This window comes from Haemaphysalis longicornis, unplaced genomic scaffold (assembly GCF_048455015.1).
Source record: "Haemaphysalis longicornis isolate Haplotype H1 unplaced genomic scaffold, Haemaphysalis longicornis Haplotype H1 scaffold_8, whole genome shotgun sequence".
Classification (NCBI taxonomy): Eukaryota; Metazoa; Arthropoda; class Arachnida; order Ixodida; family Ixodidae; genus Haemaphysalis; species Haemaphysalis longicornis.
Window position 1 is genome coordinate 123,230,889 of NW_027526445.1, and position 13,082 is coordinate 123,243,970.

Sequence of the window (13,082 nt, forward strand, 5' to 3'; positions counted from 1 at the left end):
TGTCGGCTGTAAAATGCCTAAGATAAGCCTCCCAGGACGGCTTGGAATCGTAGCAATCACTAGCCGGGGCCTACGCAGTGGATGAACGCCCTTCGCGTCACCGCAGACGCTCAGATGCCATGCGCTTTTCCCCCATATTTGGAGCTTGCCTCACTCATGCCTGTATCGTAAAAAGCGTGTTGGCACCAGGCCAAGAGTCTGTTGATGCCTGCCTGTGCCCACTGCCCGCAAGCAGTCGGTGCTTATGGCAACAGCACGCCAATGAGAAGTCGCTAGCGCATCAGTGTCAGCCTGCGCGCGTTCTGTGAACTAGTTCGTGAAGCAGTGGACGTTACGGCCCAAAAATGGTGAACTCAGTATAGAAAACATCGGCCGAAAACGAGAAAGTCAACTTACAAAGAAAAAAAAAACCATGTACCCGTGGGGATTCAAACTTGCGACTTGCAAAACAATGATCCTAGCGCTTCAGACCACTCGGCCACGAATCGGCACTGGCGAGGTTGGATATACAAGATATATAATGCACAATCAGTTTACACTTTTATTTAGTTTTAGCATTTTCAGTAGCTTAGGTGACTATTTGTTGTATGTATAGCGCTCGTGCAGTAAGCGTCCCCCAAACTTCCACAATATCTTGCGTCTAGCAATCGCATTTCTTAGACGTAAAAGCGTTCGCAGATGTGTGGTCGTGCTGCTGACTGCTGTGCCTGTTCACCCAGTGCAAAAAAGTGCTTTCTGCTCCCTAGTTTTACGCTGTACGGTAAAAGTATCAGTTGATTTTATTTCCTTAGTACCTATGTTGACTTCGCTGACTCTTCTCCCGCCTTCAAGTGTCCTTAGATTTTCCGACTAGCGTACCAGTCAGCGAAGCGTCGCATGTGCGCTTGTGCAGCGCTTGTGTGGAGTGACCTTGACTTGGAGCTTGATACAGTGTACAAACTAATAAAGTAAAGAAAGGCACAATCTTCCATTCACAAACGCGTCGTGGCTTCATTTCAATTGAGTGAATGAATTGTGACGACCCGTCGGCGGCCGGCGGACTAAACGCTGGGGCGACTGTCTCTGTCGGAAGCATCGGAAGGTCGGCAAGCCGTGCAGTAGCGCAGATGAGTAGCCAGCTCATCTCCTCCTGACGTCACACGAAAACGCCACAGAAAATGGGCGAGGGTGCAGAGAGGAGGACAGCATTTTCGAATTGATTTTTCTACTCAATAAATTCGCGCAAACGCGCTCAGAGTTGTCGAAACATGGCCCGACTCCGGACTATAATTTGTGCTGGTAATCCCACAATGTTTACAAATCACTTCAGTGTCCCGCCTATTCTCGGATGTGATCAGCACCAAATGAAACCAACGAAACTCTCGGCACCAGAATGTTGACTCAGAAACGTAGCCGAACTTCGAAATAAGGCGATTTTTTGTGCACTCTAGGTGGAGAAGTTCCAAAGAAGACAAACTTCACAAAACAGCAGCAAACCGCAAAACATTGTGCTACTTGTTGTTTTGAATTTTTCGGATTTTGCTACTACCGGCAGGCAACGGCAGCGGCTGAAGCCGCTTTTAGAAACGGCTCACGCCATTTTTTAGAAAACACCATTTCTCATGGTGTTTTCTTTCACAAAAAAACATATTTAACCCTTTAAGATGTTCGTAAAACTTCTAAAATACGAGTGCATTTCTCTTTTCGGTCATTATCACCATCATGCATAATACATTTAATGCCTCTGTGTTTTTTTTTTGTTTTTTGTTTTTTTGCATGTAGCACAGCTCGTCAAAATAATTTCATTTGGTATCTTTTTAAGGCCTTAAACGTTTAATGTCATTTTTCGTGTACGTGTGACAAGGTTATAAGAACATAACAGCTTGCACCTCTGGGGGTTCAGTGTGTTAACAGGACACATAGGCCATTGGGTCCAGCTTGAAGCCAAGCGAGGTCACCGATAAATGTGACTGCAAGGCAGTTATGGGAATTATGGGAAGAGTGTGGATATTTGGGTAGGAAACAAAGCCACGCCACAGTGAGGAAGAGGTGAAATAAGGAGCAATTTATTCGGTTTTCCATTTTTCTTTTTAGCAGGTCTGCCGGAGCTTTTATGGTTTGTGACTCTGAAAGGCCAAGCCAGCTGTTGCAAAATACTTTTAAATTTTTAAAACCCCACCAGGGCCAGTTTTAATCATTTTTTAGGGCCGGTCAAAATTAGTAAATTATCAGCACAATTTGTAAATATTGGATGCATATGACAAAACATTTACACCATGGTCAATCGCACCGATGCAGTTCATCTGACATTACAAAGTACACGTCAGTTAGCTATGGGTCGACCATGGTGCGAATTTTTAGTTATATGTATACAACATTTACAAATTGTGCTGATAATTTAGTAATTTTAACCGGGCCTAAAAATGATTAAAATCGGCCTTGGTGGGGTTTTGCAAAAGTTAAAAGTATTTTGCAACAGCTGGTTTGGCCTTTCAGAGCCACAGACCCATATGACGGTTCCCGCAGACCTGCTAAACCCGCTAAAAAGAAAAATGGAAGAAAACAGAATAAATTACTCCTTATTTCACTTCCTCCTTGTTTCCTAGTTATGTAAATGAGCCCTCTTATCATTGATTTGGATGCACTCAACATGTTTTTACATTCGCCAGAATGTTAAAAGCCAAACCAATTACAAAGCAAACTAAAATGTGTACTCCTCACATAATTCCCCCGGTGACACTCGATTGGAGCGTCAGTTTCCTCTCTATTTCATTGTTATGGTGCATCAGCTGCAGAGGAACAAGAACAGGACGCCATTGCGTAGCCTGCTTAAAGCCATGTGGACACGTGTTGTATCGCAGCCAAAACAGGATGACACTGGGCACGCTCAGACTGTGCAGTGAAGGTTAAGAATGGGGTTGATGAAGATCTTGCAAACATAGCCTGCACAGTGCCTCCCGTTCTGTAAATACAACTTGTATACATACATCTTCGCTTCATGTCTTCCTCTCCGTAACAAAATTACCGTAAGAAACTCTATGAATTGGCACACTTCGTAAAAGGGCACACTCGTGAGCGAAGGCAGGGAAAAAAAGAGGAAGTGACTGCAAGTAAGTTGCTACAAGAACATGCTTGGAAACATTCAGTACTCAAGGTTTCCAGCCATTGGAGGTGCATGGACAACCCAACCACAGAATGTTTGCGTACGCCATCACGGTGTTGCGATTTCTTTGGCCAAATATCAGAAGCGAGAGAGAGAGGCCAGCCATGGAGCATGCGCATATTGATTGCGACATCAGCAAAGCACGGTACGTGAACCACGTATGACGTTTCGGGCTACCCGACATTTTAGGACGCGACCAGCTTTCGTCTCCAAGAAGAAAAAAACACATAGTTTCGGTTTTCGGTTTCTGGCTGCTTGTTCCGTCATGTGTGGCCGTAATTGCTGAACTTGCGCGCGTCGTTTAAAGCGCAACAGCCAGCACCGAAATGTCTGCAAATAAGCGCGCGCGGAGTGCCCGTTCTCGTTATCTCTTCGCTTTCCTGCGGCGCGCCAACGCAGCTGTAGCGGGCTTTCGAAATTCAACAGGCTGTAATGTGTAACTGCGGAGGGAAAAGAGAATGGAGAGAAGATGAGAGAGAGAGAGAGAGAGAGAGAGAGAGAGAGAGAGAGAGAGAGAGAGAGAGAGAGAGAGAGCCCATGTAAACCTCTGAAAGTACCGGCCCGCCAGGCTTCACAGCGCGGGCGCGCTATCTTCCTGATAAGGCACGGGGAACATCGGGACGTGGCAGGTTCCGTACCGCTGCCGTCGGGGTTTTTGTCTCTTGGGTATTGGATTTTTCTGGGTTTTTCTTTTAGCGGGAAATTCCCTTCGCCATCCACCGGTGTTTGGCGGTCGTCGTCGTTTAGTAGCCGCGATACGTCAAACCTGTTTTGCATCGCCCGAGACCCGCCGTAATGAATCCCTAAATACCGCAAGTTTCGTGGCGATTTATAAACCTAAATCTATATTGCCGAAATCTGCAAACACTTTTGACATTAGCGGGTAAACACCGAAAAATCCAATCCGTACCTGGCGCTGCACCAATGCCCTGCTCGAAAGTACGCGAATACACCTGGATTCCGACGAACTGTCACGAATAACGGTGTGCCGTGAAGAATACGGCGGGAAAATTTAAACTGAGTTAATGGGAAATATGGCAAACTAACTCCTAAAAACAAATTTGTTGTATACCGTCAAGACAGATCTTACGCAGTCGGCGGAAGTTAGAGCGAACGCTTCGTCGAACGTACGCGGAGGCGCAATATATGCAATCAATAACGTTGCTGTTGATTAAAACCGGATTTCCGAATGATCTCGTTGCGTCTTCGTCGATCGCGACAATGATCGTGTCTGCACACTTTATTTTTGTTGCGACACCGTGTTTATCGTCTGCGCACAGTGCCGTATCGTCTGCACACCGCCATCACGCATCAGCTCTGGTTGCCGGCCTCCTCGTGATGACGTCACCGCCGCCGGTGCCCAGGCCTTTAGTATACGTGGTGTTGCGCTAAGACAAAAACGCAGACAGAAACAAGAGGAGGGTTCGGGGATGCTTTGGCGCGTAGAGCGAAACCGACGGCGCGTGTCCGGAGGGAGCCTTCTCTCTTCTTTGTTTCTTGTTGTTGTTGACGTCGCAAGAATGCGGATGCGACGGCGCTGCGTCGGCTAGCGGCAGTCCCGTTCGCTGAAGTACGTCGGCGCGCACTGGGCGTCTGTACTACCGAGGACGCAGCGCGTGACGCTACGCTAATAACGCTGCCTTGACTGCTCGACGCGAGCGCTTTGATGTCACGTTCGCTGGCGTAATAGCTCAGTCGCCGCCGTCGGCCTCGGCCTCTAGTGAACGCGCATTCGGACAGGTGAAAGCGCGCGATCCTCAAATGCAAGCGTATGCCGCCTGAAGAAACTCTATGACCGGCGGCGCCCGCCGGAATGCATTAACAGCAGCAAAAACGTACCAGGCATATAGGCATGACTGCGCGTTTTTGTGAAACATTGTGTTTAAAGCGACGCCCGAAACGAGGGTTCTGGTTGGCGGCACTTCGAAAAAAAAAAAAAACAGCGCGGAAGAATTACAAAGGAACAATTAAGGAACAGCGAAGGGGAAAGGGACAGCTCTGCAGCGGCGCGTTGGTTATATATATATATAAAAAAAACTGGGCGTACTTATAGCTTCTTTTGGTTAATATGAAAAAGAAAAAAGAAATGTGTGCGCACTGGATTTGGGCTGTAAAAACGGCCCTAACTGAAAACGGTCTGTTCCGGAAAACAGATGTCGTTCCGTTTTGGTCCGTATTTTTTGGTAGCTGTTTGCTACGGTGCGCCTCATTTGTTGAATCCCCGTACGCGCAATGTCGAAGTGCGCGTGGGCTGTCTGCCTGTGTATCGTGGGCGCGTTCAATCCCCATATTTTTACTTTATTGAGCTCATGACGTCCGGGCAGAGAAAGTGCGTCGAAAAAATACTAATGCTTGTTGCATTGCTGGTCCCTATAGCTGACTGAAACGGCTCGGCAGTGCCTCTCTGCAGCCACTATTTAGCGACGAGGGAAGTGTAAAAGCGAACATTAATAAATGACCAGAGTGAAGCGAAATTTTTTCAGAAGAAAAAAATATGTCTGCGAGTATTGTTTGTTTGTTTGTTTGTTTGTTTGTTTGTTTGTTTGTTTGTCTGTCTGTTTGTTTTCACGGTGGCTAAACACACATCCCTACCGTCAAACTTACAAATGTTTATCACTACTTCTACGGCGGCCGTTTTGGTGACATTCGTGTTGTGCCCAGCAGCAACTGCGGTCACTTTTGGCTTTTGAAGATACATGAGACATCTAAGGCATCTTAATGGAGATGTTAATAAAGTCCCCCTTCCATCCTCTCGTCTGTCTCCTCTTTTGCAGAGGCGCCGCGCCCCTGGCGTCACCCCTGATGCTGGAAGAGGCGCGTCCCTGGTCGTCGCTCTTCTGGGGCCGCGTGGCGCGCACCGCGCTTCCCATCCAGCTGCTGCTGCTCGTGCTGCTGGGCGCGGCCAGCCTGCTGCCCATGTCCGAGCAAGACTTCAGCTGCGTGCTGACCAACAACTTCGCGCGCTCCCTGGACCCCATGCTGCGATACCCGCAGGGACCGCCGCCCGTCTGATGAGAAGATGATGAAGAGCATCCGCCATCCCGAATGTGGTAGCCCGCAAGGCGCCACACTGGGGCCGAGACTTTTTAAATGACCACTGTGACCCGCACGTGCGCGGTGTGTGCCAAGGAAAAGACGCCTGCTGTGAATGAGTGTCGTTTAATAAGGTGAAGCGGTCACGTGCGCTACTGCGTGACACCACGTTACTGTTCCAAGAACTGCGTGATCTCCACTACGCTGAATCTAGATTACGTGTTTTAGGAAAGACGGGAGGGGGCTTATTGTGCAGCGCCCTGAGTGACTGAAAATAAGAAATGTTGCGGAAGCCATGGAATTTCGGATCAAATGTGCAGCTAAGGATAATCTGCAACTGGAACGTTTTTGGGGCATGTTGTTTTGTTGTTGGAGCTGAAAAGCAAAATCAAACACTCAAGTACGAACAACCGCTACAACGGCGCCTGATTCTTCTTTTTTTCTTGAAACGATTGATATCACGCCCCATTGCGCTAGACAGGACTTGAGGCGGAATTCAAATGCCATATTGAGACATTAACTCCCTCGTAATATAGGCCTAAGAGGCGTCGGCGGCCATCTTTTCTTTCGCGCACCGCGCACCCGTGCGTAAAGTTCAATCCCGATAATGAACTTCATTTCCCTGACCGCGCAGCTGCATTATCGGCGGCTTAAGTTCTTATCACTCGCCGTTGCGCGCGCGCGCGCCCCTTTTTTTGATACGCTGTGATACGACATTACTAAAAACATTATCTTAGCGGCCTAATGTGATAGCGCTGCGGTAGCTGGTGCCTTTTCGCGCATGTAGTGTATCGTCCGGTGGTGTGCATTGTGTCTTCGGTGCTTGTTGTGTTATCTTATAAGTAGTACGCGAGTTGTATACTGGCACCGATTAGATTACGTTGCGCTGTGGTAGCCATTTTGTTCTGCAATTTTTACTCGTTCTAAGCGGCTTAACAGTTTATAGAGGCAGCTTCGCTTAGGAGTTGTGCGAATCGCTTTGCCAGCGGCTACATTTTCGCCATTTCTTCAGCGACCGGATTTTTTGTTAGGATGATGAATGGTTTGCTGAAATCGTGAGACCCTTTTTTGTATCCTTTATAGCTGCTGTTCAGCAGACAAGAGATGTTTGTAGTACATTACGGGCGGCTACTGAGTCTGTAGTGAACTATATATAGGATTACGTACTTATACGTCCAGGATGTGTATTGTTCGGTAACAGTGTAAACGGTTTTCCACTGTACAAAAAGTGGTTGTACCCTGCTTGACGATCGTCGGCATACGGGCTACGCTCGTGCGCCCCAATCCCGCCCACGTGGGGTTTCTGCTTGTGTTACGCATACTATTCGCGCCATCCGTGCGCGGCGGGCAGTTGAGTTTGTTTACGTATGGTCGGTGGTGTTATAAGCTGTGTTATTCCCCTGCTGCTTCCGGTGCTTTTCGAGCGGTGAGAGAGTGTACAGAGAGCAAATAAACGAGTTTTCGTGCCTTTTACCGTGCCCTTTCTCTTACTGTCTTGCCGAGCGATTCCGCTCTGGGCAGACCCAACCATGATGTTTTAGCATGATAATGGTGATTACGGGATTTAATGGCGCAAGCGCCAAAACATGGCTAAATAAAAGTGGTGCAGAGGTGTATACAAGGTCTGTTGGTAAGAATAAAAGCAAACTGCATCAAAGGAAAATTGAGATGGCTGACATGTAAAGCCATGTTGTGATCATGCCTGATATGAAATGAGCTGTAAACATTTAATCTCTGATAGATCGACTGTCACCACTGAATCAGGTAGTGTCTGGCTGTGTCATCATCATCAGTCTCTCTACCCCCAATGCAGGGCAAAAGCATCTCCCATGGATCTCCAATTATCCCGGTCCTGTGCGGACTGCGACCAATTTACCCCCGCAAACTTCTTGATATCATATGCCCACTTAACTTTCTGCCGCCCCCTGCCACGCTTGCCTTCTCTGGGGATCCACTCTGTTACCCTTAATGACCAACGGTTATCTTGCCTTCGCATTACATGTCCTGCGCACGTCATTTAATTTCTGCTAATATATTCTAATATTGGTAGACTACTAATCTACTAATATCTGCTACTACGAATATCTACTAATATCCCTACTAATATGTCTGGCAGTGTATTGATCCCCGAATCGCATACTTTGAAAAGACCACGGTGGTACCCCGAGTCACAGCCGCGAGGCTACACAAATTTATTTGTCGGTTGCCCGCGCCTGGACGCGGCCGGAGAGCAATAATCGACGCACGACGCGAGCGAGGAGAACGCGTCTGCTGCTGCCAGCGAACCCATTGTCCAAACCCCGAGTCCCAACCGGCACACCGTCGCTGGACGGCGCGCGATGCGCGCGCTTGCGCAGTCAGTCGAGGGGGCGCGGTGGCCACCGGTCGCCAAGGAGAAGGAGCCCGCTAAGCCTAACACGCGGGCGATGCTGCTCGCCGCGGCGGCGTCGCCCCGTCCAGGCCCGCTAGCGCTCTCCTAGCGGCGCGAAGCCATGGTGGACCTCGGCGGATACGTCATAGTGCTCGTGGAGACCACCGACCGCCGCATACGGCTCTACGGTAAGCCCGCTCGGCGACGCCAACCTTGCACGCACAATCGGCGCTTGCCCGGCACGGCGCGCGCGAGCGCGCATTCGACCGTGACGCCAGTCTCTGTGCAACAGCGCCAACGACGAGGCCCGCGAAATTGCCCTGCCCGCGCAACAACGGGAAGCTGAGGGAAGAAGCTCGGCGCGACGGGGACGGAGTTCCGGCGAGCCGCGTCTCGCAACGCGTCCCGCGGTTCTCCGCTCAGCTTCCCGACTCGGCACGCGCGGCGGGTTCGCGCGCGCTCACTATGGACGCCGCCGCCGGCGGGTCACGTGTCGGTCGTTTGGCTGCCGCTCGGGATCGATGGGACGGGGGGACACGTGGGGGAGCGGCGCGTCCCGGGGTTTTCCTCGTTGGCGCCGCAAAACACGCGGCGGCCAGGTTACGACCGGCTGTTGACGTGCGTGTACGGCGCTCTCCCCTCGTGGCAGGCTCGCCGGCCGACCGCGCAGACTTGGAGGTGGGCGACGAGATCCTCGAGGTGAACGGACGCTCTCTGGACGACTGCAGCCACAACGAGGTCATCTCGCACATCCACCAATGCATCCGCTCCCGGACGGTGTGCCTTCGGGTGCGCAGGAGGCCACGACTAGGTGAGAAGGAAACAGGGGCGGGGAGGGCCGTGGTGGTCACAGGAGGTGGCCGCCGCCCCACAGGTCGCAGTGGGGCAGCGGGTTCATCGGGCTGGTGGGGGTGCAGAGGAAGGCCTCGTGGAAGGCCGGTTCGTTGGCCACGGCCGCGTTGATCGTGAACTTGGTCGCGCCTCTGGGCACGCCGCTGCACAGTTCCAGTGCCCAGTAGACGAAGAACAGCTGAGCGCCGCCCAGGTGCGGGAGGCCCTCCAGCGTGAGGCCGTCGCCGCCGTGTCGCTTGAAGAGCTGCAGCGCCGGCCGTAGGCCTGCCCAGAGCGGCAGCGTTTCCCGAGCGTCGCTGAGCTTCTGTCCGTCCAGGCAGGATCGTGCCGATCGGATGTGGTTCGCCGCCGCTGGTGAAAGCGCCGGTAGTGCTGTCGGTTCTAGCGACAACAGTGATCGCAAGAGGCAGGTAGCGAGTCGAGCTCCCGCCCTCGCGAACTGGAGTGCTCCGACTACTCCGCCCGGTGTAGACTCGTTAAGCAAAAGTGGTGGAAGGGCCAACCTTCCGGAGGCGGCGTCCAGGACGCACGTCCTCTCGAGCACCCACTGTGCGGGCCAAGACTCTCTCGAGACCCGGGACTCGAGTTCGTACTCGGCGATTGCTGCCCAGGAGCGCAGCGCCGTCTGTCCCACTTTGACCTGGGGAACGGACTCGACGAAGTGCGTCGCTGCCTCGGGGTTCTGCGTCCACGGAGGTCCGTACACCTGGAGTCGCGCCTTGCGAAGCGCCTGCTTGTGCTCCCTGTCCTCGCTCAGCGGCGGCGTTTTGTCCATCAAGTCGAGCACCTGGCGGCGCACTGCGTCCGCTAGCTCGGCTGCTTGCTCCGTCAGAAAGTGGGCGCCCGTGACGCTTCGCGCTGCCTCGAGCACCAGGGTGGGCGCGAAGGACAGGGCAACGCCGAGGCACTGTCGCCACCGTTCGTGACGCCCGGTGATGCGGCTGTAGGCCTCGAGCAGAGGTCCCGGCGGTGTCAGGGGCGCAGCCTGGAAGTGCACCCTCAGTGCCAGGAAGTTCAGGACAGCGTCCGGAGACGTTCGGCGCACAACGTCCCTCAGGCGTCGCACGTAGCTCGGAGCGATGACGGTCACCGTGGCGGCGCTCGGGAGTCCCTTGCGCACCTGGCTGAGGAAGGCCCAGAGCTCACCTAGTTGCGACGCCACCGCCTTGACGGGCGCCGCGCCAGCGCCGTAGTACGCGGCTCGCTCCACTTGGAGGGCGAAGCGCACGGCGCCTTCGGCCTTGGCGCTGCTTAGCTCTGGCGCCGCCCTGGCGAGGGCGCGGTACGTGATCTCGGCCCTGTCCAGGTCTCCCTCGCCCAACGTGTCGGGAAGTCCGAGGGCTGGCGACCCGTCCGCCTTGGCGTGTACTGAGAGCAGCGCCGACGTCCCGGAGTAGAGCAGCACGCGACCGGCCGCTCGCCATAGGGCGACGGAGCCCGCGCGGGAGCCTGAGTACGGAAAGTCTCCCAGGGAGGCTGCCGGAAGGAGGAAGTCCCTGAGCGCCCGGTCGCCGTCCTGCTTTTCCCGCATGCACTTTCCGAGCAGCGGGCTCAGCGGCTTGGTGTTGTGGAGCCAGCGGAAGACCTGCTGCTCGAGCTTCAAGACTTCGTCTTTGTCGGCCGAGTGTGCGGCCGCGTTGCGCGGTCGCCAGCGGAGGCAGACGTAGCGTTCGAAGTCGTCGCAGGGCGAGGCGTCTTGCGGGGCCAGGTGCCGTCTCAGGTAGGCGCCGTCCCGGCGACACGGCGCGGACGCGCAGCGGCGGCCCGCGAACGGGTTCGCTTCGGCGAGAAGGCCTCCTCCGTGTGGCAGCTGCTGGTGAGCGTGGTAGAACTCGCGACGGGCCAGCATCTTTTGAAATGGGGCGACTGCGAGCAAAGTTGCGAGCGTTCCGAGCGCCGCTGACACGGCCAGGGGGTACCACAGCAGCTGGCGACGAGTTAGCAGTAGTGGATGTCTGACTGGCCCTCTGGTGACCACCGTCGACCTGCGCGCCGGCGAGTCGCCGCGACGCCTTACCACCCGCTTCTGCCTCGGCGCACTTGGTACACTGTAGGTGTCTGTGGCCTCTTCGGTTACGTACGAGCTCGAATCGCTCGTCAGCGAGAAGGTCTGCCCTCCGGGCGGCTGCAAGGTGGACATTTTGCTCAGCGTGTACGTCGACAATCCGCGCTCCTGGGTCAATGTGTACGTTTTTTCCGCGACGTCGCAGCTCCTGTTCAAACTGTAGGTTTTCTCGCACTGGGGTTCCTCTAAGGCTCCCGCGATTATCGGGGCCGTTTCTGGGTTCTTCTTGACCTTGGTGCGGCTCCAGGAGTGACTGGAACGGTCCGCGGCGCTCTTAGCCACACCGCTGTGGCACAACGTCCCCGTGCGTCCCCCAAGGTCCGGTAAGCTCCTGGTGCCGTCGTCGAACCCGGAGTCCGAACACGCGTTGCGCAGCCGGGACGCGGACGAAGTCCGTGGAATCCCGGAGCCGCAGCCGGGCCCCGTGGCCATGACCGCTGTACGATGGAGCCCGCTTCGTCCCCTTCTTTGCTCATGAGCGCCCCCATGGCCGGCGCAGAGGAGTGAGCTAAATGGTGATCATCATCATCATCACCAGCCTATCTACGCCCACTGCAGGGCAAAGGCCTCTCCCATAGATCTCCAACTATCCCGGTCCCGTGCTAACTGCGACCAATTTTTCCCCGCAAACTTTTTGATCTCATCTGCCCATCTAACTTTCTTCCGCCCCCTACCACGCTTGCCTTCTCTAGGGATCCACTCTGTTGCCCTTAATGACCAACGGTTATCTTGCCTTCGCATTACATGCCCTGTCAGTGCACGTCCATTTCTTCGTCTTAATTTCTACTAATATGTCCTTAACACGCGTTTGTTCCCTGACCCACTCCGCTCTCTTCTTGTCCCTTAATGTTACACCTATCATCTTCCGCTCCATTGCGCGCTGAGTCATCCTCAATTTAAGTTGAACCCTCTTAGTGAGCCTCCAAGTTTCTGCCCCGTAGGTGAGTACCGGTAAGATGCAGCTGTCGTACACTTTCTTCTTCAGGGACAATGGTAGGCTGCCATTCATTATCTGAGAATGCTTGCCGTATGCACTCCACCCCATTCTTATCCTTCTAGTTATCTCTGCCTCATGGTTGGGATCCGGGGTCACAACTTGGCCTAATGATCATCATTTAATGTTCAGCGCACAAAAGACACGAAAAAGAAGACACCGACGCGATATTCCGTTCCGAGATATGTATACAAGCCCGGCACTGCAGGTGCGACGCTTTTGATTGAACTTGTTGGTATGTCGCGCCCCACCTGTAAACCGACCCTAAAAGATACCGAACCACTTTTATTTACTAAAAGAATGCCTAGAATTGAACCAAGGGAACATTTTACAGTAAAAAATTCGCGGGTATTAAAAAAAATCATGCACCCCAATTCGTCTAAAGGCCCGTTCACACTTGCGACGAAAACGAAAGCGATCGCCACCCTTGCTGTTCACACTTGCATGCGACACCGAGCGACGGCGACGACGATTTTTTGCTTTTCTTGTTATTGTCTCGCGCTAGGAATGAGACTTCGCGGGAGTTTCGCCGCTTGTGCTTGTGAACTCTATGTGCTTGTGGGGACACAGCATCCGGGTGCTTTGGCAGGATATGACGTCAGGAAGCCTCGCTTCCTGCTTCCGC

The 13,082-nt window shown here is 53.2% G+C and overlaps 1 protein-coding gene across 1 annotated transcript in view; it reads left to right on the top strand.

The window, feature by feature from the left end:
- The first annotated feature begins 8,559 nt into the window (after window positions 1-8,559).
- LOC144149806 (protein PALS1-like) overlaps window positions 8,560-13,082 on the top strand; it is a 77,381-nt gene continuing 72,858 nt past the window's right edge. The window contains exons 1-2 of the mRNA XM_077681453.1: window positions 8,560-8,734; window positions 9,196-9,357. Of these exons, the coding sequence (XP_077537579.1) occupies window positions 8,668-8,734; window positions 9,196-9,357 (229 nt within the window). The 5' untranslated portion in view covers window positions 8,560-8,667. The remainder of the gene's footprint in view (window positions 8,735-9,195; window positions 9,358-13,082) is intronic.